The sequence below is a fragment of the Anopheles arabiensis genome, chromosome 3 (genome assembly GCF_016920715.1).
Source record: "Anopheles arabiensis isolate DONGOLA chromosome 3, AaraD3, whole genome shotgun sequence".
NCBI lineage: Eukaryota > Metazoa > Arthropoda > Insecta > Diptera > Culicidae > Anopheles > Anopheles arabiensis.
In genome coordinates, this window is record NC_053518.1 from 86,747,085 (window position 1) to 86,775,083 (window position 27,999).

A 27,999-nucleotide genomic window follows, 5' to 3' on the forward strand; every position below is an offset into this window, starting at 1 on the left:
TCTACAGGGCAGCAAACGAAAAACGAGAACCACCCGATCGATGACCCCCGCAATTTTTAAAGCATTTTGATGCTATCGATAGGCCATAAGGGGACGTTGGAATGGTAAAGGGAAGCAGAAAGGCATGCGACGACCCCGTGTGGGCGAATGAACCTGCAGAAAAGAGCGATCGAAAGCGACGAAAGAGAGAAAAAACACTCTAAAACCCGTACCATTTCTACATTTCACCAAACGTGGCTGTCGAAAACGGCGCAAAAACGCTCCCCACACCTAGACCAGGTGTTGATCTTGTTTGATTAATTAATTGCCGTGGACGGGAATTTTACTACACACCACACCATTCCCCTTCTGGATCATAAAAGAAGCAGTTCTCGAATGGAAACAACCGCCTAAACCTCTCTTTAATAGCAGTGGGAAGTCACCCCCGAGGTTCCCCAAAATCCGTCTCAGAAGCCGACCTGATCAATCACGCGGTAAAGTGCCTCATCGGAAGTGCTAATGGCGGCCGGGACCAGCGTGGCATACTCTGTAAACAGCGGTTCCGCGCGCAGCAGTCCCTCGAGACAGCGTGCCTCGAGTGATTTGTCACGCTGGCGAAACTGCTCGAACACCGATGCCGCCTGCTGGAGGCTCTGCAGCAGTGCGGTCATTTTGAGCGGATCTTCCTTGGCGTCTTGCTGCTGCAGGGTCGCGGCAGTGAGAAGATAATGGCCACGGCTTAGCGAGTTCTTGGTGGGCTTTGTCATACGATCGACACGGGCCAGCATTGCTTCACGCTTTACCGTTTGACCGAGTCTGGGTGTGATAAGATGACGCTGTGAAGTGTGGTAGAGGAATACTAGAAGAGTGTGTCTACTTACAGATGGTACGATTTTGCCTGCGCTAGAGCGACGGAGACGGCCAAATCTGGCAGCTCACCGTCCAGCTCTGCCTGCTGCAGTGCGTTCCTGTACATCTCCAGCGACTCCTCGAGGCATCCTTTTGCGCACAGGAACTCACCGTACGCTTGGTAGGACTGGGCCATGATGGATGCTTTCCGAGCTGCAAAAGGACAGACACATTTTAGAGAAACGATTCCCTCATTACATCTTCAAATGTTCTTATAACTTTGTACTGACTTTTCAGAGCTGCCTTGTGAGCGTCCCTTACGTACTGCTCCACCATCCACGTGGGCGAGTTCGCCATCTCCTCCGCCAGGCTGCGATTACTCACAAACAGCAACGTGTTAATGGCGATCGACAGCGGTTCGCCATCCTCCTCCAGCGTGCTCCAACCGTCCCGGACTCCCGGACAAGCGTGTTCCAGATCGCCATCCGCCTGCTCCAACAGCTTCATCGCTTCCAGGTGCTGTCTCTGGTCGATTAAAAACTTCCCATAGTAATATCTAACCATCGATTGCGCCCTGACACGCTCCCGCGGGCTACAATCCGCACAGCGATCGAGTGCGATGCGAAAAAATTGCCCCACCAGCCATCGCTTCTCCGGATCCGGTCCGAAATGGCGCGCAATGGCGAGCAGCTCGGCCACCTCCCGCTCGTACTGCTGCCGGGTCTTCCAGCCCTCTGCCGCCGCCAGCGCATCGCCCAAATAGTTGAGCAGCTGTTCATCGTTTCGTAGCCGACGGCTCTCGACCGCCGCGTAAGACGTCCGCCCAACGTACCCGTCCTCGTACTCGATCAGATGCAGCAGCAGGAAGGCGGCATGCACGTACCCGGCCTCGTACAGTTCGCTGGCGATCGCTTCGTAGTACGGAATGCGGGCCCGCCGGACATCGTTCGCGGTCAGCTTCGGCACTTTCTTGCGCAGGCGCAGCTTGATCTCGGGCAGGCTGCCGGTAAAGGGCGTCGTCAGACCGGGACGAACTAAACTGTCGGATGACATTTCGAAGACGAGAAGGAACAATTCCGCCGTCACGCAAAGGTTACTGTGATTTGATGTGGTTGTGTGAGCAGTTGCAGTGGAGAGTTGCCCCCGAGAGCCTACAGGAAGTCGGTCGGCCAGTCGATCTAGTGAGCCAAACACAGGCAATCGAGACATTCCCGGGGAGTGGTTGTGTGTGTGTGCACATAGCAACCTTGTCCATAATTAAATTGCTCAGAAATTTTGCACGCCATCTGCAAATATTGAACATTGTTCCAAAACCCCAAAACTTCAGCAAATCCACACCACACAAAAGAGGGTCACGCACGATCATGACCGCCGAGGTCCGAAAAAGGATTACATCGGACAAACTTGCATCCTTCGCCCGCTCTGCGGTCCTTCAAGCAGTCCCAAGCAGCAATGATCTTGCAACGAAATAGGGAACCCACAAAAGTCTCTGTCACTGTCAAGGTTTTCCCCTCTCACCGGCAAAACAAGTGCAAAAAAAGGTGAGAATGACAACGAACAAACCAACAGAAAAAAAGACCCCACTCCAACCTTATCCGGTCAAATGGTACGCGAAACGAATTCTCGATTCCTATGTCCATGTCATCAAACCCGTCGTGCGCCGTCCACTTGTTGTGGACTCGTGCCGCCTCCAGGACAACACGCAGCATCATGGCATCCTATTAACACTCTCAAACACATACTTTGTGTCCCTTTCCTTGGTTTACGTGGTGTCGTTTCGGGCTGTGCCTCTGGCTCGGAACGGACAGCTAATCGTTTCCGCCAAGGTTTTGGGGGTAAAATTTGTGTTCCATTGTGGGGGACGAGCGTGTTCTGAAGTTCAAGTTTATGGAAGGTATGGCAGCTGCGCCCGCCTTTTTTCTACAAGCTGCCCGGGGTGGAATCCATCGATACGGTTCATGCGGAATCACCAGTCACAGTTCAGTGGATAAGATAGGTAAGGACCGGGGCAAAACCTTGCCCAATGCCAGCGTGTCAGCGACGGTGGTGCGGTTCGTACTCTCGCCGTCGTCGCTAGATCGCTCGAGTCTCCATACCTCAAGGACTCGGGATTGCGTTGCCGCAGCGTACTGAACGGTACGCGCGTTCGCTCACCGAATCATTAATCAAAGATCAATACCGCTGCTACTACATGCACACACACACGCACGCACACACCCGAATCATTTGCCGTGACATAATATGTTTTCAATTTAGAACAAATTAATCGCCACAGTACCAGTATTTCCGAAGTCACCATATGGGCACGATTTTCGTTGGCGGTCGTGACCTTCGCCGGTTTGGTACGTTGCGTACGGAGCGTCAAGGGTCCTGGCCGTTTTGCACCTACCGTTGCGCAGAAGGAGAGATTACTCTGCTCGGTTCGGTACATTCGTTTCCTGGGTAGCCGGTACCTTCCCACGATGTGTGTCTCGCCCTCGCCCTTGCATAATTGGCGGGTGGGTTCGATCGAATCACAAAATCAACGTGCCTTTTTAAGTTAAATAGGCCACCCTGAGTGGTTCCTTGCATGGCGTCGAGCCGGGGCCCCCCCTTACGGAGCCAGTGTGGCAAATTGTTGCGAGTTTAATTGATTGATTGTTTGCTGCTGATCACGACACACGTACCTGCAATGTGAAGGCACTGATCCGTCCTGTCCGGGCGGACGAAGATTCGGTGCAATAGATAGGTAACGCACTCGGTAAGTAATTGCGCATTGACAGATAGGTTTGATTGGATGTGGTTGTTGAATCTACAGAATAAATTACCTTTTTTTTGGTGTAGCGATATTCCTGCCTCATCAACGTTTGAATTCTAAGCTCTCATGGTACAATCTTCTTCACCAATAGCGACTTGCTCAATCAACGCCAAGAACATGTTCCGTCGAAGATCGAAGCCTTCTTTATCCCTCTCCATTCCTCTCTATCTCTCTCTATCGATCGGAGATCGCGATAACTTCCTCCAATCAGAAAGATTAGTTTGAACAAATGCAACCGACCGGCGGTCGTCCGGTATGATTTATGGCACGCGCGTAACCGTACTCCAATCGTAAGGGGACGATCGTCTTTCCATCCGGGAAAAAGAATTAACTTCAGAAGCCCAAGGACACTGCTCGTCACGGCGTCCGGGATGCAATACAGCTGCAACGTACCTCGATAATGAATGGAAAGATTTATGCCCCGAAAGCCCCAGCGTGTTTGATTTGTCCTCCTCGGGGCTTGTTGGCTGTGGCCTTGGCGGGGCGGAGATTATAGCAATCGGGGAGATGGGGTGCCTGCTGTTAGTAAACAGTGAACCTTGAGCTCATGGGTTGGTTGAAACTTGTTACAATTTGAAAATAAGCTTAGTGTAAGGTGTGTTTTTTTTTAATTGTACATGACTTTTCTATCAGGAATTTAAAAAAAAGATTAAGACCGTTTTTTAGTATTTAATCGAATATCCATTGATCCACTTATTTAGTCTCGTTTTCCTATTTATTTTACATTTTCAACAGTTTTGAATTTCCATCTTTTTATTTCCTTTCCATTTTATTCACTTATGGGTAAACCGCTAGCGAAAAGGAAAAGGAAAAGGAAAAGGAAAAGGAAAAGGAAAAGGAAAAGGAAAAGGAAAAGGAAAAGGAAAAGGAAAAGGAAAAGGAAAAGGAAAAGGAAAAGGAAAAGGAAAAGGAAAAGGAAAAGGAAAAGGAAAAGGAAAAGGAAAAGGAAAAGGAAAAGGAAAAGGAAAAGGAAAAGGAAAAGGAAAAGGAAAAGGAAAAGGAAAAGGAAAAGGAAAAGGAAAAGGAAAAGGAAAAGGAAAAGGAAAAGGAAAAGGAAAAGGAAAAGGAAAAGGAAAAGGAAAAGGAAAAGGAAAAGGAAAAGGAAAAGGAAAAGGAAAAGGAAAAGGAAAAGGAAAAGGAAAAGGAAAAGGAAAAGGAAAAGGAAAAGGAAAAGGAAAAGGAAAAGGAAAAGGAAAAGGAAAAGGAAAAGGAAAAGGAAAAGGAAAAGGAAAAGGAAAAGGAAAAGGAAAAGGAAAAGGAAAAGGAAAAGGAAAAGGAAAAGGAAAAGGTTTTAAAGAAGAAGAAGAAGAAGAAAAAGAAGAAGAAGAAGAAAAAGAAGAAGAAGAAGAAGAAGAAGAAGAAGAAGAAGAAGAAAAAGAAGAAGAAGAAGAAGAAGAAGAAGAAGAAGAAGAAGAAGAAGAAGAAGAAGAAGAAGAAGAAGAAGAAGAAGAAGAAGGAAATGAAGAACAAAGGTTCAAAATAGCAAAGACATGCAATAGTTAATCGCCAAAACTTAATATATCACATCTATATGGTCAAGTTAGGTGCACACAGTCGACCATGCAAAACGGCAAATTCCCAAACAGCACTGCATTTTGTTAAGTTCCCCTCCCTCCTCCGGCCCCCTACCCCACATACACAAATCTCTGCAAATTGATCAACACGATCAGCGGTGGCAGCGCATGGTCGGCAGCTGTGATTGATTATTTAACATTCTTTATTACCTTTTTACTTTGCGCATAAATTATTACCATACAACAAGCGGTGTGGCAGTGTATCAACGAAACAAAAAAAGGAGGTACAAAGCCCTCCCCACTCCCCACTACCTAATCAGCCGGACAACGCGCATGCCGACAGAATTTCCATCCCACCGATCGATGACAATTTTTCTGTACCATTAGGGAGGAAAGCATTATCTAACGCTGTGGCGTACCTTCCTTCTCCTTGTGCATTGCATTGCACGGCTCAATTACTTGCATACATTAAAAGTGCACGCTGCTGCACTTCAATTCCATCGCAATCGGGTGCACAACAGTGGCCTGGTGGGTTGGAGGGTGGAGATCATTTATCGTGACACAGATACCCCGAGCCGTGTTCGATAATAATCACTTTCTAGCGAGCCGGAGGACTGTGTGTGTTTGTGTGCCTATGCCCTCTTCATTCCTTCCATTTCTCTTGATTATGTTCTGTTTACAACTATTCTCCAATCCGAGCTGCACCCGCCACGCTGTGTCGCGTTTATGTCATGCTCGCGCGCGTAAAAGTGCATGCGCGCGCACACACAAAACAATCCAGTTGCGGGGTAGTATAGGTGGTGGTTTGAAAAATTCGTATTTAGAGCAGAGACAGTTAGCCCTTGCCACCGCAGAGAAGAAAACTGCACTTTACCGTTCGTGTATTACGCCACCGTGACACACACACACACACACCCGAATGCTTTTGTGGGCCATGTGCTGGTGTCGATAGCGTGCAGCTATGCCACCAGGGGTGTCCTTTTTGGAGCAAACACTAGCGTGGTTCGCAAGATATCATTGGCGGTTTGAAAGCGCACGTGGTGGTCAAAAACGTAGAGCGCGTTACGCCGCGTTACGCCGCGCGTAAACGGTTTGGCTCATTGCGCACCGTGAGGGCATTGTTTGGGAAGAGGCTATTGTTTTACAGAGAAGGGGCTGTTTTTTATTAAATTGAACAACGAAACGAATTAAGAGCAATTTGTCTTTGGATGAGTCCCTTTAACAGCATGTTAGATCACACCAACGTCACCGGCCAGGGCCTGATGCGGCAGAACGCGCATGCTGCAAGTGTATTGCGCACGGCGTCTTATAACGCGCGAAGCAAGAACACGCTGGTTGAACATTTCCATACCAGCAGAAGCATAATCTATCTGGCCCGATCTGAACTGCTTGGGATCTGCGAGCGAGTCGGAATTAACGAGCGATGGCGGTTTATTTAAGCCCACCCCACTTTCCCCTAGCTTGGCCGTAGTCTTGGCACCGCGGAAGGTGAAACGCCATAAAAGGACGCGACGTGGGAGAAATGGGAGTGAATGCGTGCGCTAGAGCCCTTCACATTGCACGGTGTCACCCTGGGAAAGCTGACACACTTTATTGCATCATAAGAATGTGTGAATCGGAGCGTGTGGGAATCGGATCGAATCAATACATGCGGCCAATCCGTTTGCTACGTCGGTTTTGATCAAAATCGATCTCGCAGCATTGCCGTATCCCAAAGATTTATATTCCACATCGCCATTGAATGCATTATGTTTGCCTTCAAAACGCTCATTCAATGTTGTTTCTTCTCCCTTCGAGGTTCCGAAGTTGTGCAACTCAGGCTGCTGGCGTGAACAAGATGTTTCGACTCGGTACAATCCGCCACTGGGACCTAGGGCCGGATCTAAACGTGCCAGCCCTTAATTGACCGGGGAAATAATTCAATCTCTTCAAAGCACCCGTCGGGCCTATTGGATGAGGTTTAATTAATTACCCCACGCCCCGAATTGGCTCCATAAGCCTCCAATTGGTGTCCGGAGCGTGTAGTTTGAGAAAAGAAATGCCTTAATTACACCCTTTACACACCCTGTCCGCTGGCTGGCCGCTAGAAGCGAAGGTAATGATGTCTGCATTTCGGTCGTGATGCGTTCATTAGCTTTGGTCAATAAATCTCGCCCAGTTTCAAGCATATCGCGACTTGCGCCTGCAAGTGAAAGAACGTACGCTGGTGGAGGGGAGTTTGATAACCAAATGGGAACCTCCTTTCTGGGCACTGGAATAGCAGGAACGAAACGTAGGGGTGGATGACTGAAGGCGAAGTAGATAATAAGACACGGAACAAATTCATTCCACGGGTTGATAAGGTGACACCGAAAAGTTAGAGGAACCGGAAAGAGTGAAAGTGCTTTCACTCGTTTTTGTATTCATTCTTATGGTTATTAGCTATTTCTGCAAAGTCTTCTCATAGGATCAGGTTCATCTTTATTTATTTATTAATTGATTAATTAAATTGATTGAATTAATTATTTATTAATTTTTATATTTTTTATTTGTTTATTAACATATTCAAAAACTTATTAATTTTTTGATTGATACTATTAACTTATTCTTTTTTGAATGTATATTTATTGATTGAGTTGTACGTTTATTTATTTATTTTTTAAATTGATTTAATTCATCTGTTTTTCGCTTTCTTATTGTTTCACAATTTACGTAGTCATTGATTTATCTAGTTTGGTCTTTCTTAAATTACTTATTTCTTTTCTTATATTTTTTATGTTTTTTTTTGTTTTATTAAAAGAAATGTTGACTAGCTCATGTTCACACATGTTTGGTCATTTGGTTTGCTCCGCGATGTGCTGTCCAACTCTGCCCATCCTGCCTTGCACGGTATGATACCCATAATCTTGTATTTTCGGCCAATGTTCTACTCTTTTTACAGAGACTCTAAATCATTTGGCCTCATTCGCCTCTTTAAATCAAAAATGTAATCTTACTATAAAGCTTGGCACTGTTTGTCTTTTCTGTTAGTTTTTTACCTTTTTCTCACCGACCTTTTGTATTGTATTTGTTTTTTTTTTTTACTATTTTTTACTCTTTCTTACTTTTCAATTAATAGTTTGTTTCGTTCTCCGTCATTTCTAGTAGTTTTTTTTGTTTCTCCTATTGGCTATTTCTGTTTTAATTTTTCTGTTTCTGTTTTGTCTCTTATGAGACAGTTTGTTTATTATTTCTCTTCTGTTGTTTGTTTATTATTGCTAACTGTTGGAACTATTTTAGACCGTAAATCTAAATGTTTGGTGTTACTTTGTTGGCCTTGTCTCAAGCACTTTACTAATAACAAAATTCTTAAAAATGAGTCTCATATAAATCCATCAATTATTATTTATGATTGGTTTAGTACTGTTTACTCAGCAATAGTTTTATTAGTACAACAGAAATACTTCTTATTCTTCTTCTTTTTCTATTTCTTCTTCTTCTTCTTCTTCTTCTTCCTCTTCTTCTTCTTATTCTTTCCAGTGAAAACAATTTCGTTCCAATCAGACTTCTTAGGCTTATTAAGTACAACTGAACTGGATAATCAGCCCTCCACAATACTCTCCCATACTCGCTGCTCCTCGCTCGAGCATTCTGTTTAAATTCTTTTCAATGATTGGTCGCAACAACAGCAAAAAGTTTATTATTTAACGCCCATTCCGATTATGACAGTATACGTGTCAACATTCAATTACTTTCATTATATGCTGCGCAACCTTTGCTCTCCTTAGCGTTCCTTTCGAATCTCACCGCGTGCGGCAAGCGCCCCTTCGGTACTTTCACGGGGGTTCATAAATTAGTCGCCCGAGCGTGGTGCAAATTACATCATCGCAATTTACACTGGCCACGCATTCCACCGGCAGCCCGTAGCCGTGCTGCTACCGATATGTTTGCGGCCAAAAATTGTACCTACCCACAAAAGATTCCTATCCCCTATCCACAATACCAACCGCGTATTCTGTGGTCGCCAGGTCGTGTAAAATCAGGAGCAAACTCCAACGGAGCAACACAACAACTGCATAACCCCCAGCCACCGCCACCGCAGGCTGAAACGGTCCAACTCAACAGGGATGGTCCTTTATTTCTTGCGCTTTAGCATACATTGGCTACCCCTTGCTGCGCATCGTCCTGCGTTCCTTTCTCCCTCTGCCGACTTTCCCATCACAGGAGAAAGGCCCTTTCATCAATCACCACCACCACCGTTCGGGTCGGGAATTATGTCTCGCGCGCTAAATTGTGCAGCTCGCAAGGTTTGGTGGCGGCCGGGACCTACCGCGCCATTAGAAGGTGGAGGTGGAGGAGCGTCTAATTTATCATCGCCCCAAAGGAGGACCGTGAAAGGCGGGTTCAAATGTCAAAATACTTACCCAATTGAATGTAGGGCAGCTTCCCGCGGGCGATGCCGGTGTGCCGAAACAGTCGCAAGCTTGCAGTAAATATTTATAGTGAATATGACGAATGATCTAATAAAACCATCGTTTGGCACATTCACACCTTTAGCTGCCGAGTTGTTGATCAGAACCATGTTGGATGGTTGTTGCAGACTGTGGCATGATTATTTGAGGAAATGATGCCAACCACGAACTATACCACAAGCAATCAAATAAGGGTATTGAATTAAAACGGTTCATAATAAGAGTGACCTTAAACGAATGATAAATTAAATTTCCATACTAAAACAATGAAAACTACGAATCGTCACTGGCTATTTGCTGCATTTTATTAATCTTTATATTGCTATCCTTTTATGTTGCGTCAACTTTTTACCATACAAGCATTTTATAAAGTAAAAAACACTGTTTTCCAGGTCTGTTTCTAATGTGAACGGCATTGTTCAACAATTTGCTAGATTTATCGGTTCCGATTCCGAATTTATCGGTGTCGGATCGGAGTCGACTCCGGATTTTTGCTAACTTTACCCATCACTAGTTCAGACGTCTTCCATCAAATTTTGGAACCAGTTCCGAAGGGATTCAATCATTCGAAGTCGGAAAGAGCCGGAATCGTCGAAATTATCAAGAATCGTCAGAATCGTCAGGAATCGTCCGAAATCGACCGGAATGTTTTTTTGAATGTTTTTGTTTGAATGTTTTTCCGTAGTTTTATTGTTCTTAACCGACCCATATTCTAAAATTGCAGGAATAATAAAAAGTTTCAGAAGTGGTAACAGTTCCAAAATTTTGGTGAGAATAGATCGTTTACCAGTGCATTTGAAACCTAGCCGGTTATCAATACAATCGTAGCTGCATACGGCCCTAACGCCTATTCTCATTCTCGAATGCGTATCCGATTCCGGAGTCGATTCTGATTTGGAAGACGATTGCGATTTTGTTTCTTCATTCTTTCGGACCATATCTTCATGTTGCAAACGCGACACCTTTATTTTATGAATTTTATTTAATTCAATTTCTCCTTACGAGCGATCACCACGACGATCACTTTTTCAAACTTAACGGATAGTATTTTCATATTTAAAATGAGCAAACCACTCAAAACGCTTGTTACCCTTTTCAAGTGCCCTGGCGACGTGCATCGGCGCGATAAACAGCATAGGTCAGGGAATATGTCACGCATCCAGTGAGTCCATCTGGCTCTTCTTGACATGTACGATCAAAAAAAAATCAAACCTAAAACACAGACTCGTTACCAATATCAACCGGCCACTTGACAATGCAGGGATACATTCTAAACATGCACCAGAAGATTCTAGTGTTAGGTACAGTTCTGCCGAAAGGAAAATCCCTACGACCGTAAAGAGTACGTAAACGGCGAAATTGAAGAAAAAATTATAAGGTCAAAATGCGAATGTTTTAATTAAACTCACTTCTGGAAAATACTTTACTAACGTTATAAATAAGTAACTAATTTACTAATAAGGTTTACTAATTCAAGGTTGAGGAAGGGATGTTCGATTATCCAAGAAAACGATGAGGTAGAAAGCCTTGAATTAGAAAAAGTTTATAATAAATCATTTATTCATTCCTATAGTTCATCAAGAGTGGATGTGCATGTGCCCTGAACTCCTTTAATCCTATTTTAGATGACAGATTAATCCTTCCACAATAAGATCTGTATTAATTCCAAAATCTATCAAAACAGACAAGTAGCCACCTCCCACAAGAAAAAAAAATGGAAATAATTTTAATTGCCAACGTTAGTGCGATAAACGTTGTGACGTATGATGGCAAAGTAAAACAAATCAACAAAAGCAAGTTTTTGTTTTCTTTACCTTAAGGAACTTACATTTCTATAGGAATATTTGAGTAAAATGGACCTCTGCTCACGGAAGTGTAGGCTCAGACGTGCATAATCACCCTCCATCATGCATTTGCTAATATCACGTATAAATATTTCATAAAAACCGAGCTCCATGAGTTCCAATTTAACCATCCGTTTGGGAAGCCGAAGCGGCAAGGTCATTTTTGACATGTATCCTGGAAAAATAACCAACCGTGTCAGCTGAGGCAAGCTAGGCAGATATTTCGAAAATTGCTGATTAACATTTTCCACCACAAGCGTTTTCAGAGCAGACAGCTTGGGCAGGCAGGCGTAAACATCCACGTAGTCCATAGCGAGCCACAAAAAGTTTAGCTGACTGCTGAGCTGTCCTGCGAGAAGATCACATATTTGATCGACCTTCGATGGATCGGGTGTGATCTTTAGCCACTTGATCGACGTCAGCTCCGCCAACGATGGCCAATCGATTTTCATGTCGTACAACAGAAGCCTCTCCAGCCGGGGCAAGCGAACGCCTGTGAACGATAGAATATCGGCACTGCAGCATATGCTCAACTGTTGCAGCATGTTCAGGTTCGATAGGTGGCGCAACGGATTCGGACCGATACTAGCCAAGTACATCAAATGCAGATCCTTCAGCTGAACGCATGATTCGCAGATGGCCTGCAGCACCTCACTCGACACGATGCTAGCGTGGTAGTACAGTTTCTTAAGCTGCTTCAAATGCCGGTAAAATTCGATCTTTTCGATAGCATCGATACTAGTAGCTTGCTCTAAAAGACGTGATGAAAAGATCATCCTATCATCATCATCATCATCATCATCAGGATGCCAAATCATGAGCTCCTCCAACTGTTTTAGCTTCCAGTACGGTTCTTCGCCTCCGTGCTCTATGTACTGCTTACCAACGATGGTCTCCACATCCAGTGAAGAAACAATATCCAACACGCGAAGATTGGGACAGTCGATGACCTCAGGTAGACTTACATGCAGCACCAGCTTGTGCAGTGAACGATTAACAACCTTTAGCTCTTTAAATGAATGCAAACATTTGGAGCCATTAGCTGGATGAACCAAGTGTAGCTCCTGCAGGCATCCCATCTTTACCACCGCCTTCGATATCTTCACGGCGAACATCTGCAATTTTTTCCCCAATCCAACCCTTAGTACGACCAATTGCTCGAGCCAGGACGGCACTAGTAGCTTGCTGAGCACGAGATTCATTTGATGCGTTTCAAACGGTTTTCCCAGCAGATCAATATTGACCTTGCTGTAGCGGCGCTTGGTGCAATCGAGCATTTTGGCTGCTTCTGTTAAGTGTACCTTTACACGGGCGCTGCAATCGGCATACCACGTATCTTCATCTGACCACTCACCAATGCGCAGGGTAAATCGTGTAGCGCCGTATTCGGAAATCAGACGCTCCCAGTAGCGGCAGGTAAGTGAGACATCTCTTAGCGAATAAATGCAGAGATAGTCAAAAATGGTGTACATTATCTGGAAAGTGAAATGGAGGAGTAAAATCATCGTGATTTGAGTGGAAAGTCTGACCTTTACTTACCTCTTGTGGCAGATCATTGATGTGCAATTTGGGCGGGGACGAATACCTCGCGCATTTTCTTCGCGGACGGCTCATGCTTGGTTTAGATTACCTATGAGTATGTTGCGCGGTGATCTTCTTTTCATATGCCGATTTCCGATACGCCGATCGGGACGGTGTAGGTTCAAAATCTCCATAACAAACACACAAACAGCGCATTGATAAGTTCCAAGACATCCAGCTGTCAAAGTGTTGGATTGTGTATAGCAGCTATTTCAGTACTTGAATTCAAACGGGCAGGTGTGTCGTTCCAAAGCGACAAACTCTAGCCGAGCGATTGGATCCAACGCAAGCGCTACAGATTATGCTTAACCCTAACACTGGCAACCAAAAAACATCATATTCCAGGTAACCGGGCTACCCGTGTAGCCAGCGACTTTGGAAGCTTATAACTTTTGAATGCGCAATCCAATATCGATGCAATATTCTGATGAAAATTAAACAAACCAATGCAGTTTCTATAACTGTGCATACCCATATAACCACCCATATAACCAAGATACCGAAAACGCCACCAATTTCCTGTACTAAAAATCCAGTTGTATCGAACAAAGCCAAAAAACTGTCAGATTGGTGGGTTAAACCACACATCTCCAGAAGCAGCCACTTCTATGTTTGTTCAAATCAGTTTTTTTATGCACGCGTAATTCATTTGCTCTACATATATCACCCCAAAATGTGTTTAATTGTGTAAAGGAAGTAATGAAACTTGTGTGTTTAAGTTCATTTGTTGTGAAACATGTTTGTGTAAGATGTGGATGTGTGTGTTTGTTTACTTGCAAATGGACTTTTTTATTTCGCTGGCCAGTGCATAGTTTATAGATTTATAATATTGCCGAAGTTATGTTGTGATGTAAGTGAATGAGTTAAAGTAATCAATGTGTTAAAATCATGTTCAGCATATTGACCTTAGCTCGCACTTGCTCCATCTTTTCCTCGTCAACATGTTTGGAAAAGGTGGGCCAAGTGCGGGCAAGGTCAATACATCTTATTAGAACTGACAGCTCCGATTGTTCTAAAATTTGGTGGGTTAACGACTGAATCGACCACCACTAACCCACGTGGGTTTGAAGTGGTTTTACAGTGGGTTAAGGTCGATTTGGTTATTTGGGCAGCTCGTACTTTGTGGCTGATTAAGAGATCGACGGTACTTTGCGAAACTATGGAGCTTTTTAACAGGCACATGGTACTATTTGGAACTTTGCGGCTGATTAGCACTATGTGTAGGGTTCACGATGGAACTTGAAAGCTTGTAAAGAAAGGGTACCGAACTTGGTGGAACTTTAGAGCTTTTTAATGCATGACATCGGTACAAGCTGCCATCTTGTCAAATTGTCAAAGTCTGACGCCGTCAATCATCTCATTGCTGCTGCACAAGTTAGATTAGTTCTTTGAAGAAGGGATTTTGAGGGAAGTGATTGTGATTGTGACAGTAAATTGTGTGACATTTTGTATAATTCATGAATATTAAGGATTTAAAAACACATACACATGTACACAAACAAAGAGCAGTCCCCCACAATGCAGTTATTGCGGTGTCTTCATTACCAATCAATCAATCACCTTTTGGTTGAATGCCGTGGTTACGAACATAAACGCATAGAATACAACATCTCAAACAACATTGATGATGCTCTATCTTATAACAAACTCCATCAAAAGAACCTCCTCAAATTTCTGAAAGACACAGACCTATTCAACAAAATATAATCAAATCAACCCAACTCCACACTAGAGATGGGTTCTGCGGATCGCACCCACGGTTCCGCTCCGGTTCCGGCAAGTATGATTCCGATTCCGATTCCAGAGAGAAGGAATCCCTAGTTCCACCGGAATCGTCCGGAATCTTCCAGAATCTGCCGGAATCGTCCGGAATCGTCGGAATCGTCCGGAATCTTCGGAATCGTTGGGATCGTCCGGATTCGTCCGGAATCGTCTAAAGTCGTCTGGAATCGTGCGGAGTCATTCGAATCGTTTGGAATCGTCTGAAATCGTCCGGAATCGTCGTAATCGTCCGGAATCGTCAGAACGGTCGGAATCGACCGGAATCGGCTGGAATCGCTCGGAATCGACCGGAATCGTCCGGAATCGTGCGGAATCGTAGTCAATCAATAGTAGTGAATAGTAGAGCCGATTCCGGGCGATTCCGGACGATTCCGGTCGATTCCAAACGATTCAAATTCACGTTCCGGCCGCCACGCATATGTCAATGCTGTCTGTCGTACATTTAAGCCAGGAATGTCGCGCACTAAGTTCCTCAATATCGTTCGACATGTACGCTAGCTTCTTGTGTTACTGTTTGTATCTATTTGTATTAGGTTATGCACTGCATAAATGACATGAAATGAAATGGCATTCCGACGATTCCAGACGATTCCGGACGATTCCGGACGATTCCGGACGATTCCGGGCGATTCCGGGCGATTCCGGGCGGTTCCAGTCAATTCCGTGCGATTCCGGGCGATTCCGGGCGATCTGGGCGATTCCGGTCAATTCTGAGCGATTCCGGGCGATTCCGGCCGATTCCAGACGATTCCGGACGGTTCCAACGACTCCGCACGATTCCGGCGATTCCAGACGATTCCGGACGATTCCGGGCGGTTCCGGCTTGTCGGATTGAACCTACCCTTCGGAACTGGGTCCGAAATTTGTTGGAATCGTCCGGACCCAGTTCCGCTTTTTTGTGCGTTTTGCCCAACTCTTCTCCACACCAATAATCTTCCTGCAAAGAGATGAATGTAGTCGCAAGACTCAAAATCTCTATAAACAAATCTTACCACTACTACTACACAAACAAAACAAATCCTGTTGTTTATTTCATCGATGACGCTTGCTTGAAAATAAAACACAAAGAAAAATAATCCCCGGTACCGTAGCATAAGGAAGCTGCTTAAGCGCTGTTTGAAAGACCCACCTAGAACTTTGATGCTGTTTAACTATTGCAAAAGGCGAATTAGAGCAGCGATCTTTAGCGTGCCAAAATGAGCTGCTTAAGCAATTCTGGCTATTTGGGTATGTAAAATTGTTGTGGGCAGCCGTGCCGACCCCTGGACTTGCCGTGGTAGTTGTGCTGCCACTGGTCAATGTCCAGGGGACGACAGTGTATCACGCACACTGTCGTACGCACACTAAGCGCGGGCCGCTTAGTGTGTGTTGTGCGCTCGGACAAGCAAGTGTTGCGAGCAGCCGGTCGAGCAGGGCTCCCGGCAGGGCACGGTACGGCTGGCGCGCGGCCGAGTATTTTAATGTGTATTGTGCTTGTGAGTTTATACTTATTATGTGTACTGTAATTTTGTATGTAATAAAGTACCTGAAAGCAAGCCAAAGATACAACAAAAATTCCATATAATTTCCCTTTTGATCGAATGTTAAAATCTATTTCAAAAGGTTCCAAGCTGTTATTTTAACTCAGAATCGTATCAAATAATGAATTGAATGGCTAAAACCACTCACTACTTGCAAAATTATACGAAAATTAGTGATATTTTGGCTGGAAAATCACAAGAATCGACTTACGCGGAAATTCGGGATACGCGGTTTTTTGCGGCCGTTTTCGGTCCCCATTAACCGTGTATCTCGGGGACCGCCTGTAGAAAGAGCAAGAGCAATGCAGATATTTTCGTTAATTTTGATCTTTTTCATTAAAATCACCGGCTAAATTTTAAATTTTAACGAAACATTGACGAAGCCAGGAAAGAGTTACGCAGTGTTTTATGCCCTGGAATGACTGCGGTATGGAAAGCTAAAAGTAATACTTTTAGGCATACTTTTAACGGTTTCTGAACAAGTTTGTGCTACTTGGGATATAGCCTTCTAACTATCCGAGCAAAAATATATATATGAATGGTCGTGTGGTCAAGATACGTGGGTAGTATCAAAATACGGATGTTTTGATTAAACTCTAAATAACTATAGAGGTTAACTAATTCAAGGTTGAGGACGGAATGTTGATATCAAGCTCGCCAGGCTCCGGTGGGCTAGCCATGTTGTACCCATGGAAACGGACGACCCAGTCCGTAAAGTCTTTTTAGGCCGTCCACAAGGACAAAGGAGGCGTGATAGGCCCAATCTGAGGTGGCAAGATGGCGTGGAGGCATCCGCTGTTAAGGCTGGGATAACGGACTTGCAGACGAAGGCGCGAGACCGTGAGCGGTTTCGGACACTCTTGAGGCAGGCCAAGACCGCAAAGCGGTTGTAGCGCCGGATAAGTAAGTAAGTAAGAAAGCCTTAAATTAGAAAAAGTTTATAATAAATCATTTATTCATTCCTATAGTTCATCAAGAGTGGATGTGTATTACCCTGAACTCTTATAGTACTACCTTATATGATAGATTAATCCTTCCACAATAAAACCTGTTTTGATTCCAAAATCTATCAGAACAGACAAGTAGCCACCTCCCACAAGAAAAAAACGGAAATAATTTCTATTGCCAACGTTAGTGCGATGAACGTTGCGACGTAGGATGGCAAAGTAAAACAAATCAATAAAAGCAAGTTTTTGTTTTCTTTACCTTAAGGAACTTACATGTCTATAGGAATATTTGAGTAATATGGACCTCTGCTCACGGAAGTGATCGCTCAGACGTGCATAATCACCCTCCATCATGCATTTGGTAAAATCATGTTCGAGTATTTCAAAAAACCCAAGCTCCATGATTTCCAAGTTCACCATCCGTTTGGGAAACCGAGCCGGCAAGGTCATTTTTGACATGTATCCTGGAAAAATAACCAAACGTGTCAGCTGAGGCAAGCTAGGCAGATATTTCGAAAATTGCTGATTAACATTTTCCACCACAAGCGTTTTCAGAGCAGACAGCTTGGGCAGGCAGGCGTAAACAGCCACGTAGTCCATAGAGAGCCACAAAAAGTTTAGCTGACTGCTGAGCTGTCCTGCGAAAAGATCACATATTTGATCGACTTTCGATGGATCGGGTGTGATCTTTAGCCACTTGATCGACGACAGCTCCGCCAACGATGGCCAATCGATTTTCATGTCGTACAACAGAAGCCTCTCCAGCCGGGGCAAGCGAACGCCTGTGAACGATAGAATATCGGCACTGCAGCATATGCTCAACTGTTGCAGCATGATCAGGTTCGATAGGTGGCGCAACGGATTCGGCCCGATACTAGCCAAGTACAGCAAATGCAGATCCTTCAGCTGAACGCATGATTCACAGATGGCCTGCAGCACCTCACTCGATGCGATGCTAGCGTGGTAGTACAGTTTCTTAAGCTGCTTCAAATGCCGGTAAAATTCGATCTTTTCGATAGAACCGATACTAATAGCTTGCTCGTGAGGACGTGATGAAAACATCATCCTATCATCATCATCATCAGCAGCAGCATGCCAAATCATGAGCTCCTCCAACTGTTTTAGCTTCCAGTACGGTTCTTCGCCTCCGTGCTCTATGTACTGCTTACCAACGATGGTCTCCACATCCAGTGAAGAAACAATATCCAGCACGCGAAGATTGGGACAGTCGATGACCTCAGGTAGACTTACATGCAGCACCAGCTTGTGCAGTGAACGATTAACAACCTTCAGCTCTTTAAATGAATGCGAACGAATTAAGCCATTAGCTGGATGAACCAAGTGTAGCTCCTGCAGGCATCCCATCTTTACCACCGCCTTCGATATCTTTACGGCGAACGTCTGCAAATCTTTCCCCAATCCGACCCTTAGTACGACCAATTGCTGGAGCCAGGACGGCACTAGTAGCTTGCTGAGCACGAGATTCATTTGACGCGTTACAAACGGTTCTCCCAGCAGATCAATATTGACCTTGCTGTAGCGGCGCTTGGTCCAATCGAGCATTTTGGCTGCTTCTGTTAAGTGTGCCTCCTCACGGGCCCTCAAATCGGCATAACTCATATTGCCATCTGACCGCACACGGCCAATGCGCAGGGTAAATCGTGTAGCGCCGTATTCGGAAACCAGGCGCTCCCAGCGGCGGCAGGTAAGTGAAACCTCTCTTAGCGAGTAGATGCAGAGATAGTCAAAAATGGTGTACATTATCTGGAAAGTGGAATGGAGGAGTAAAATCATCGTGATTTGAGTGGAAAGTCTGACCTTTACTTACCTCTTGTGGCAGATCATTGATGTGCAATTTGGGCGGGGACGAATACCTCGCGCATTTTCTTCGCGGACGGCTCATGCTTGGTTTAGATTACCTATGAGTATGTTGCGCGGTGATCTTCTTTTCATATGCCGATTTCCGATACGCCGATCGGGACGATGTAGGTTCAAAATCTCCATAACAAACACACAAACAGCGCATTGATAAGTTCCAAGACATCCAGCTGTCAAAGTGTTGGATTGTGTATAGCAGCTATTTCAGTACTTGAATTCAAACGGGCAGGTGTGTCGTTCCAAAGCGACAAACTCTAGCCGAGCGATTGGATCCAACGCAAGCGCTACAGATTATGCTTAACCCTAACACTGGCAACCAAAAAACATCATATTCCAGGTAACCGGGCTACCCGTGTAGCCAGCGACTTTGGAAGCTTATAACTTTTGAATGCGCAATCCAATATCGATGCAATATTCTGATGAAAATTAAACAAACCAATGCAGTTTCTATAACTGTGCATACCCATATAACCACCCATATAACCAAGATACCGAAAACGCCACCAATTTCCTGTACTAAAAATCCAGTTGTATCGAACAAAGCCAAAAAACTGTCAGATTGGTGGGTTAAACCACACATCTCCAGAAGCAGCCACTTCTATGTTTGTTCAAATCAGTTTTTTTATGCACGCGTAATTCATTTGCTCTACATATATCACCCCAAAATGTGTTTAATTGTGTAAAGGAAGTAATGAAACTTGTGTGTTTAAGTTCATTTGTTGTGAAACATGTTTGTGTAAGATGTGGATGTGTGTGTTTGTTTACTTGCAAATGGACTTTTTTATTTCGCTGGCCAGTGCATAGTTTATAGATTTATAATATTGCCGAAGTTATGTTGTGATGTAAGTGAATGAGTTAAAGTAATCAATGTGTTAAAATCATGTTCAGCATATTGACCTTAGCTCGCACTTGCTCCATCTTTTCCTCGTCAACATGTTTGGAAAAGGTGGGCCAAGTGCGGGCAAGGTCAATACATCTTATTAGAACTGACAGCTCCGATTGTTCTAAAATTTGGTGGGTTAACGACTGAATCGACCACCACTAACCCACGTGGGTTTGAAGTGGTTTTACAGTGGGTTAAGGTCGATTTGGTTATTTGGGCAGCTCGTACTTTGTGGCTGATTAAGAGATCGACGGTACTTTGCGAAACTATGGAGCTTTTTAACAGGCACATGGTACTATTTGGAACTTTGCGGCTGATTAGCACTATGTGTAGGGTTCACGATGGAACTTGAAAGCTTGTAAAGAAAGGGTACCGAACTTGGTGGAACTTTAGAGCTTTTTAATGCATGACATCGGTACAAGCTGCCATCTTGTCAAATTGTCAAAGTCTGACGCCGTCAATCATCTCATTGCTGCTGCACAAGTTAGATTAGTTCTTTGAAGAAGGGATTTTGAGGGAAGTGATTGTGATTGTGACAGTAAATTGTGTGACATTTTGTATAATTCATGAATATTAAGGATTTAAAAACACATACACATGTACACAAACAAAGAGCAGTCCCCCACAATGCAGTTATTGCGGTGTCTTCATTACCAATCAATCAATCACCTTTTGGTTGAATGCCGTGGTTACGAACATAAACGCATAGAATACAACATCTCAAACAACATTGATGATGCTCTATCTTATAACAAACTCCATCAAAAGAACCTCCTCAAATTTCTGAAAGACACAGACCTATTCAACAAAATATAATCAAATCAACCCAACTCCACACTAGAGATGGGTTCTGCGGATCGCACCCACGGTTCCGCTCCGGTTCCGGCAAGTATGATTCCGATTCCGATTCCAGAGAGAAGGAATCCCTAGTTCCACCGGAATCGTCCGGAATCTTCCAGAATCTGCCGGAATCGTCCGGAATCGTCGGAATCGTCCGGAATCTTCGGAATCGTTGGGATCGTCCGGATTCGTCCGGAATCGTCTAAAGTCGTCTGGAATCGTGCGGAGTCATTCGAATCGTTTGGAATCGTCTGAAATCGTCCGGAATCGTCGTAATCGTCCGGAATCGTCAGAACGGTCGGAATCGACCGGAATCGGCTGGAATCGCTCGGAATCGACCGGAATCGTCCGGAATCGTGCGGAATCGTAGTCAATCAATAGTAGTGAATAGTAGAGCCGATTCCGGGCGATTCCGGACGATTCCGGTCGATTCCAAACGATTCAAATTCACGTTCCGGCCGCCACGCATATGTCAATGCTGTCTGTCGTACATTTAAGCCAGGAATGTCGCGCACTAAGTTCCTCAATATCGTTCGACATGTACGCTAGCTTCTTGTGTTACTGTTTGTATCTATTTGTATTAGGTTATGCACTGCATAAATGACATGAAATGAAATGGCATTCCGACGATTCCAGACGATTCCGGACGATTCCGGACGATTCCGGACGATTCCGGGCGATTCCGGGCGATTCCGGGCGGTTCCAGTCAATTCCGTGCGATTCCGGGCGATTCCGGGCGATCTGGGCGATTCCGGTCAATTCTGAGCGATTCCGGGCGATTCCGGCCGATTCCAGACGATTCCGGACGGTTCCAACGACTCCGCACGATTCCGGCGATTCCAGACGATTCCGGACGATTCCGGGCGGTTCCGGCTTGTCGGATTGAACCTACCCTTCGGAACTGGGTCCGAAATTTGTTGGAATCGTCCGGACCCAGTTCCGCTTTTTTGTGCGTTTTGCCCAACTCTTCTCCACACCAATAATCTTCCTGCAAAGAGATGAATGTAGTCGCAAGACTCAAAATCTCTATAAACAAATCTTACCACTACTACTACACAAACAAAACAAATCCTGTTGTTTATTTCATCGATGACGCTTGCTTGAAAATAAAACACAAAGAAAAATAATCCCCGGTACCGTAGCATAAGGAAGCTGCTTAAGCGCTGTTTGAAAGACCCACCTAGAACTTTGATGCTGTTTAACTATTGCAAAAGGCGAATTAGAGCAGCGATCTTTAGCGTGCCAAAATGAGCTGCTTAAGCAATTCTGGCTATTTGGGTATGTAAAATTGTTGTGGGCAGCCGTGCCGACCCCTGGACTTGCCGTGGTAGTTGTGCTGCCACTGGTCAATGTCCAGGGGACGACAGTGTATCACGCACACTGTCGTACGCACACTAAGCGCGGGCCGCTTAGTGTGTGTTGTGCGCTCGGACAAGCAAGTGTTGCGAGCAGCCGGTCGAGCAGGGCTCCCGGCAGGGCACGGTACGGCTGGCGCGCGGCCGAGTATTTTAATGTGTATTGTGCTTGTGAGTTTATACTTATTATGTGTACTGTAATTTTGTATGTAATAAAGTACCTGAAAGCAAGCCAAAGATACAACAAAAATTCCATATAATTTCCCTTTTGATCGAATGTTAAAATCTATTTCAAAAGGTTCCAAGCTGTTATTTTAACTCAGAATCGTATCAAATAATGAATTGAATGGCTAAAACCACTCACTACTTGCAAAATTATACGAAAATTAGTGATATTTTGGCTGGAAAATCACAAGAATCGACTTACGCGGAAATTCGGGATACGCGGTTTTTGCGGCCGTTTTCGGTCCCCATTAACCGTGTATCTCGGGGACCGCCTGTAGAAAGAGCAAGAGCAATGCAGATATTTTCGTTAATTTTGATCTTTTTCATTAAAATCACCGGCTAAATTTTAAATTTTAACGAAACATTGACGAAGCCAGGAAAGAGTTACGCAGTGTTTTATGCCCTGGAATGACTGCGGTATGGAAAGCTAAAAGTAATACTTTTAGGCATACTTTTAACGGTTTCTGAACAAGTTTGTGCTACTTGGGATATAGCCTTCTAACTATCCGAGCAAAAATATATATATGAATGGTCGTGTGGTCAAGATACGTGGGTAGTATCAAAATACGGATGTTTTGATTAAACTCTAAATAACTATAGAGGTTAACTAATTCAAGGTTGAGGACGGAATGTTGATATCAAGCTCGCCAGGCTCCGGTGGGCTAGCCATGTTGTACCCATGGAAACGGACGACCCAGTCCGTAAAGTCTTTTTAGGCCGTCCACAAGGACAAAGGAGGCGTGATAGGCCCAATCTGAGGTGGCAAGATGGCGTGGAGGCATCCGCTGTTAAGGCTGGGATAACGGACTTGCAGACGAAGGCGCGAGACCGTGAGCGGTTTCGGACACTCTTGAGGCAGGCCAAGACCGCAAAGCGGTTGTAGCGCCGGATAAGTAAGTAAGTAAGAAAGCCTTAAATTAGAAAAAGTTTATAATAAATCATTTATTCATTCCTATAGTTCATCAAGAGTGGATGTGTATTACCCTGAACTCTTATAGTACTACCTTATATGATAGATTAATCCTTCCACAATAAAACCTGTTTTGATTCCAAAATCTATCAGAACAGACAAGTAGCCACCTCCCACAAGAAAAAAACGGAAATAATTTCTATTGCCAACGTTAGTGCGATGAACGTTGCGACGTAGGATGGCAAAGTAAAACAAATCAATAAAAGCAAGTTTTTGTTTTCTTTACCTTAAGGAACTTACATGTCTATAGGAATATTTGAGTAATATGGACCTCTGCTCACGGAAGTGATCGCTCAGACGTGCATAATCACCCTCCATCATGCATTTGGTAAAATCATGTTCGAGTATTTCAAAAAACCCAAGCTCCATGATTTCCAAGTTCACCATCCGTTTGGGAAACCGAGCCGGCAAGGTCATTTTTGACATGTATCCTGGAAAAATAACCAAACGTGTCAGCTGAGGCAAGCTAGGCAGATATTTCGAAAATTGCTGATTAACATTTTCCACCACAAGCGTTTTCAGAGCAGACAGCTTGGGCAGGCAGGCGTAAACAGCCACGTAGTCCATAGAGAGCCACAAAAAGTTTAGCTGACTGCTGAGCTGTCCTGCGAAAAGATCACATATTTGATCGACTTTCGATGGATCGGGTGTGATCTTTAGCCACTTGATCGACGACAGCTCCGCCAACGATGGCCAATCGATTTTCATGTCGTACAACAGAAGCCTCTCCAGCCGGGGCAAGCGAACGCCTGTGAACGATAGAATATCGGCACTGCAGCATATGCTCAACTGTTGCAGCATGATCAGGTTCGATAGGTGGCGCAACGGATTCGGCCCGATACTAGCCAAGTACAGCAAATGCAGATCCTTCAGCTGAACGCATGATTCACAGATGGCCTGCAGCACCTCACTCGATGCGATGCTAGCGTGGTAGTACAGTTTCTTAAGCTGCTTCAAATGCCGGTAAAATTCGATCTTTTCGATAGAACCGATACTAATAGCTTGCTCGTGAGGACGTGATGAAAACATCATCCTATCATCATCATCATCAGCAGCAGCATGCCAAATCATGAGCTCCTCCAACTGTTTTAGCTTCCAGTACGGTTCTTCGCCTCCGTGCTCTATGTACTGCTTACCAACGATGGTCTCCACATCCAGTGAAGAAACAATATCCAGCACGCGAAGATTGGGACAGTCGATGACCTCAGGTAGACTTACATGCAGCACCAGCTTGTGCAGTGAACGATTAACAACCTTCAGCTCTTTAAATGAATGCGAACGAATTAAGCCATTAGCTGGATGAACCAAGTGTAGCTCCTGCAGGCATCCCATCTTTACCACCGCCTTCGATATCTTTACGGCGAACGTCTGCAAATCTTTCCCCAATCCGACCCTTAGTACGACCAATTGCTGGAGCCAGGACGGCACTAGTAGCTTGCTGAGCACGAGATTCATTTGACGCGTTACAAACGGTTCTCCCAGCAGATCAATATTGACCTTGCTGTAGCGGCGCTTGGTCCAATCGAGCATTTTGGCTGCTTCTGTTAAGTGTGCCTCCTCACGGGCCCTCAAATCGGCATAACTCATATTGCCATCTGACCGCACACGGCCAATGCGCAGGGTAAATCGTGTAGCGCCGTATTCGGAAACCAGGCGCTCCCAGCGGCGGCAGGTAAGTGAAACCTCTCTTAGCGAGTAGATGCAGAGATAGTCAAAAATGGTGTACATTATCTGGAAAGTGGAATGGAGGAGTAAAATCATCGTGATTTGAGTGGAAAGTCTGACCTTTGCTTACCTCTTGTGGCAGCTCATTGATGTGCAATTTGGGCGGGGACGAATACCTCGCGCATTTTCTTCGCGGACGGCTCATGCTTGGTTTTGATTACCTATGAGTATGTTGCGCGGTGATCTTCTTTTCATATGCCGATTTCCGATACGCCGATCGGGACGATGTAGGTTCAAAATCTCCATAACAAACACACAAACAGCGCATTGATAAGTTCCAAGACATCCAGCTGTCAGATGCCAAATGTTGAATTGGGTATAGCAGCTATTTGGATTCTTGAATTCAAACGGGCAGGTGTGTCGTTCCCATGCAACAAACACTACCCAAGCAATTTGACCCGATTTTGAATAATCGTGCAAATAAACATAGAGAGAAGATTCTCGCTTGTTTTCGGTGAATTTAAGGCCACAAATATACAAACGCTTTATGAAACTTACGATCAAGGTCCATAAACTACAGGCGGTCCCCGAGATACACGGTTTATGGGGACCGAAAACGGCCGCAAAATACCGCGTATCTCGGATTTCCGCGTAAGTCGAATCTCGTGATTTCCAACTAAAATATCACTAATATTCGAGTAATTTTGCAAGTAGGGGGCGGTTTTAGTCACTTTATGAATTATTTGATATGATTCTGACTGAATATAACAGTTTTAAATTTTTTGAAATAGTTTTTAACATTCAATCGAAACGGAAATTATTTGGCAATATACAATTGATGTGTCAAATCAGTACAATTTGCTCAAAGAACTGTCAAATTTAGAAAACCGCGTATCTCCGAATCCGCGTATAAGGGGTACCGTGTATCTCGGGGACCGCCTGTATATAGTAAAAATTTGCATGGAACTTTTCATTTCGCGCGCACGTGCACCGTCGTGTAAACACAGCTGAAGTTCGTCCAAAAAGAAAAGACGAACATGCTGTGGTAAACAAGCACTTTGACAGCTCGATGTTTGCAACGGAATCATTCGTACAAACGCCCGGCCGACGAATCGTGCATTGACGCCAACTGAAAGCAGCGCTACAGGTGAATGTGAAATGGATCTACCCGATGCTGGATCTCCCTTCGACAAGCTGCCATCGGAGGTAAATAATACTCAACATTCAAACCCCACATCCTGCATAGTTTCATGACTTCATTGCTCGTTCCAGCTCATTTTTTCCATTTTTGATTATCTTGAGCTCAAGTCGCTGAAGGCAGTTTCACTAACATGCCATCGGTTGGAGCAAATGTTTGCCGACTACAGTGCCTGTCGGTTTGTGCTGCGAATCCGTGAGGAACGAAACAGCTATGTATTCCTCCCGCCGTTGATTGAAATTGCTGATAAGGTGGAGGCGGCAACCAAATTGCTGAATAGGACCAAACGTTGTTACCGGCGTGTTCATCTCGATGTGCAGTATCAGCCAACGGCTGATAGTATCGAGCATATGCAAGCTGTGCTCGACAAGCTTTTCGCAGTACGGTTGATGCAGCAACTGACCGTGCTGAAGCTTGATTTGCCGGCCGTACCGGAGAAGTTGGCCGTACAGCTGTCGGATGCGGTGTCAATGCTAGACAGTCTGCAGGAGCTAGCCATCAGCTACAAACAAAGAGATAATCAATCCACGTTCAGCCAACTGTACATTGTGAATCGTTCACTGCACAAGCTGGTGCTGAACTGCGTTTGGCCCGGCAGGATCAATTGTCCCAATATGCAGTGCCTGAAAGTGTTGGCGAATGTAGACGTGTGGTACATGATAGGCGAACAGTATGCACTACATGGTGACGCAGAACCGTACTGGAAGCTGAAACATCTGAAGGAGCTGTTCATGGCGACACACCTTTTGTACCGTGCGTTGGACCATTATTTACAAAAAACAGAAACCTATAAGAGCGTATTTTGTCAACAGTTGACCCAGCTTAAAAAATTACGTCTTTTTCACAGTTGCCTGGTAACAGATAAGGTGCTGAAGGCCATCTGCGAATCGTGCGTCCATTTGGAGAACCTGTCGTTCACGTCAATGTACATTTCCAATCCGGATTCGTTCCGCTACATCTCGAACCTAACCAACTTACGACAGTTGTCAATTGAGAGCTACATTAGCGGTCTATCGTTCGCTGGCGTTCGCTTGCCTCACCTCAAAACGCTTCTGCTAGGCAATGTTAACATTGACTGGCCATCGTTAGCGAAAGTTGAATCGATTGAGTCGCTCATGATTAAACTCAACGTCTCGCAGGTGGTTCCAGCATGTGATCTTTTCGCTGGACACATGCGGCGGTTACGCTTGTTATGGATCAAGTTTGATATTAATATAAATCACGAGCGCTATCGAGAAATATTCGCAGCGCTCAGTAAACTCCCTGCACTGGAAACGCTTGTACTGCACAATGTGTTACGTTTGGACTGTCTCAAAGAAATGGTACCGATACCACGGCTCACCCGACTCGTTGTATGCGACATATTTCCAAAATGTATTTCGGTATCTCCGGCCGATGTTGCAAAACGAGTCCCGAAAGTAGATAGAATCGAAGTTCCTTGGATCAATAAGGTTAACAAAGAGATGAAGCAACGCTTTGGATGTAATGCTGGCTTTTTTCATTAGATTTGCAATGTTGCCTTGACCATTAGATATGGTTTATACCATATTTATTATGGTACCACCATATACCATTATTTATTTGTATTACGAACCCAAATCATGGTTTGCTTGTTTAACATGTTTCAACACACGCTTAGCAACTTAAGTGCTGAACTTCTAGAATATATAGAATGTAGTTGTAAAACGGGGATTTTTGGTTTGATAACAGTAAATGCAATAAAGACAATATTTTAACTAGAA

At 44.6% G+C, this 27,999-nt stretch overlaps 5 protein-coding genes across 6 annotated transcripts; 1 reads left to right on the plus strand and 4 right to left on the minus strand.

The window, feature by feature from the left end:
- Window positions 1-286: 286 nt before the first annotated feature.
- Window positions 287-1,941, minus strand: LOC120901611. The gene is made up of 3 exons (XM_040309687.1): window positions 1,119-1,941; window positions 861-1,041; window positions 287-795 (listed from the first exon to the last, which is right to left on the minus strand). Exons 1-3 carry the CDS (start codon window positions 1,879-1,881, stop codon window positions 447-449), a joined length of 1,293 nt encoding a protein of 430 aa, XP_040165621.1. The 5' UTR covers window positions 1,882-1,941; the 3' UTR covers window positions 287-446.
- A 9,160-nt stretch (window positions 1,942-11,101) lies between these two features.
- Window positions 11,102-13,121, minus strand: LOC120903881. The gene is made up of 2 exons (XM_040313542.1): window positions 12,953-13,121; window positions 11,102-12,888 (listed from the first exon to the last, which is right to left on the minus strand). The coding sequence occupies exons 1-2, from the start codon at window positions 13,025-13,027 to the stop codon at window positions 11,380-11,382; spliced, it is 1,584 nt and encodes a 527-aa protein (XP_040169476.1). The 5' UTR covers window positions 13,028-13,121; the 3' UTR covers window positions 11,102-11,379.
- A 4,102-nt stretch (window positions 13,122-17,223) lies between these two features.
- Window positions 17,224-19,264, minus strand: LOC120904145. Its single transcript, XM_040313938.1, has 2 exons — window positions 19,072-19,264; window positions 17,224-19,007 (listed from the first exon to the last, which is right to left on the minus strand). Exons 1-2 carry the CDS (start codon window positions 19,144-19,146, stop codon window positions 17,499-17,501), a joined length of 1,584 nt encoding a protein of 527 aa, XP_040169872.1. The 5' UTR covers window positions 19,147-19,264; the 3' UTR covers window positions 17,224-17,498.
- A 4,077-nt stretch (window positions 19,265-23,341) lies between these two features.
- LOC120904141 lies at window positions 23,342-25,536 on the minus strand. The gene is made up of 2 exons (XM_040313936.1): window positions 25,190-25,536; window positions 23,342-25,125 (listed from the first exon to the last, which is right to left on the minus strand). The coding sequence occupies exons 1-2, from the start codon at window positions 25,262-25,264 to the stop codon at window positions 23,617-23,619; spliced, it is 1,584 nt and encodes a 527-aa protein (XP_040169870.1). The 5' UTR covers window positions 25,265-25,536; the 3' UTR covers window positions 23,342-23,616.
- Window positions 25,537-26,009: 473 nt separating this feature from the next.
- LOC120904379 lies at window positions 26,010-27,999 on the plus strand. Of its 2 annotated transcripts, XM_040314304.1 has the most exons (3): window positions 26,010-26,265; window positions 26,332-27,010; window positions 27,105-27,168. In XM_040314304.1, the coding sequence occupies exons 1-3, from the start codon at window positions 26,218-26,220 to the stop codon at window positions 27,113-27,115; spliced, it is 738 nt and encodes a 245-aa protein (XP_040170238.1). In that variant the 5' UTR covers window positions 26,010-26,217; the 3' UTR covers window positions 27,116-27,168. The 2 variants fall into 2 exon arrangements, with proteins under 2 accessions (XP_040170238.1, XP_040170236.1); XM_040314302.1 differs by having other exon boundaries at window positions 26,012-26,265; window positions 26,332-27,999.

Bases quoted from the DNA above. Each gene is read 5' to 3' on its own strand.
- LOC120904379 (XM_040314302.1), top strand. From the start codon at position 26,218: ATGGATCTACCCGATGCTGGATCTCCCTTCGACAAGCTGCCATCGGAG. The intron at 26,266-26,331 runs GTAAATAATACT...TGCTCGTTCCAG, and splicing joins TCGACAAGCTGCCATCGGAG to CTCATTTTTTCCATTTTTGA.
- LOC120904141 (XM_040313936.1), bottom strand. From the start codon at position 25,264: ATGAGCCGTCCGCGAAGAAAATGCGCGAGGTATTCGTCCCCGCCCAAA. The intron at 25,126-25,189 runs GTAAGCAAAGGT...TCCACTTTCCAG, and splicing joins TCAATGAGCTGCCACAAGAG to ATAATGTACACCATTTTTGA.
- LOC120901611 (XM_040309687.1), bottom strand. From the start codon at position 1,881: ATGTCATCCGACAGTTTAGTTCGTCCCGGTCTGACGACGCCCTTTACC. The intron at 1,042-1,118 runs GTCAGTACAAAG...GTCCTTTTGCAG, and splicing joins TCACAAGGCAGCTCTGAAAA to CTCGGAAAGCATCCATCATG. The intron at 796-860 runs GTAAGTAGACAC...TATCACACCCAG, and splicing joins CAGGCAAAATCGTACCATCT to ACTCGGTCAAACGGTAAAGC.
- LOC120904145 (XM_040313938.1), bottom strand. From the start codon at position 19,146: ATGAGCCGTCCGCGAAGAAAATGCGCGAGGTATTCGTCCCCGCCCAAA. The intron at 19,008-19,071 runs GTAAGTAAAGGT...TCCACTTTCCAG, and splicing joins TCAATGATCTGCCACAAGAG to ATAATGTACACCATTTTTGA.
- LOC120903881 (XM_040313542.1), bottom strand. From the start codon at position 13,027: ATGAGCCGTCCGCGAAGAAAATGCGCGAGGTATTCGTCCCCGCCCAAA. The intron at 12,889-12,952 runs GTAAGTAAAGGT...TTCACTTTCCAG, and splicing joins TCAATGATCTGCCACAAGAG to ATAATGTACACCATTTTTGA.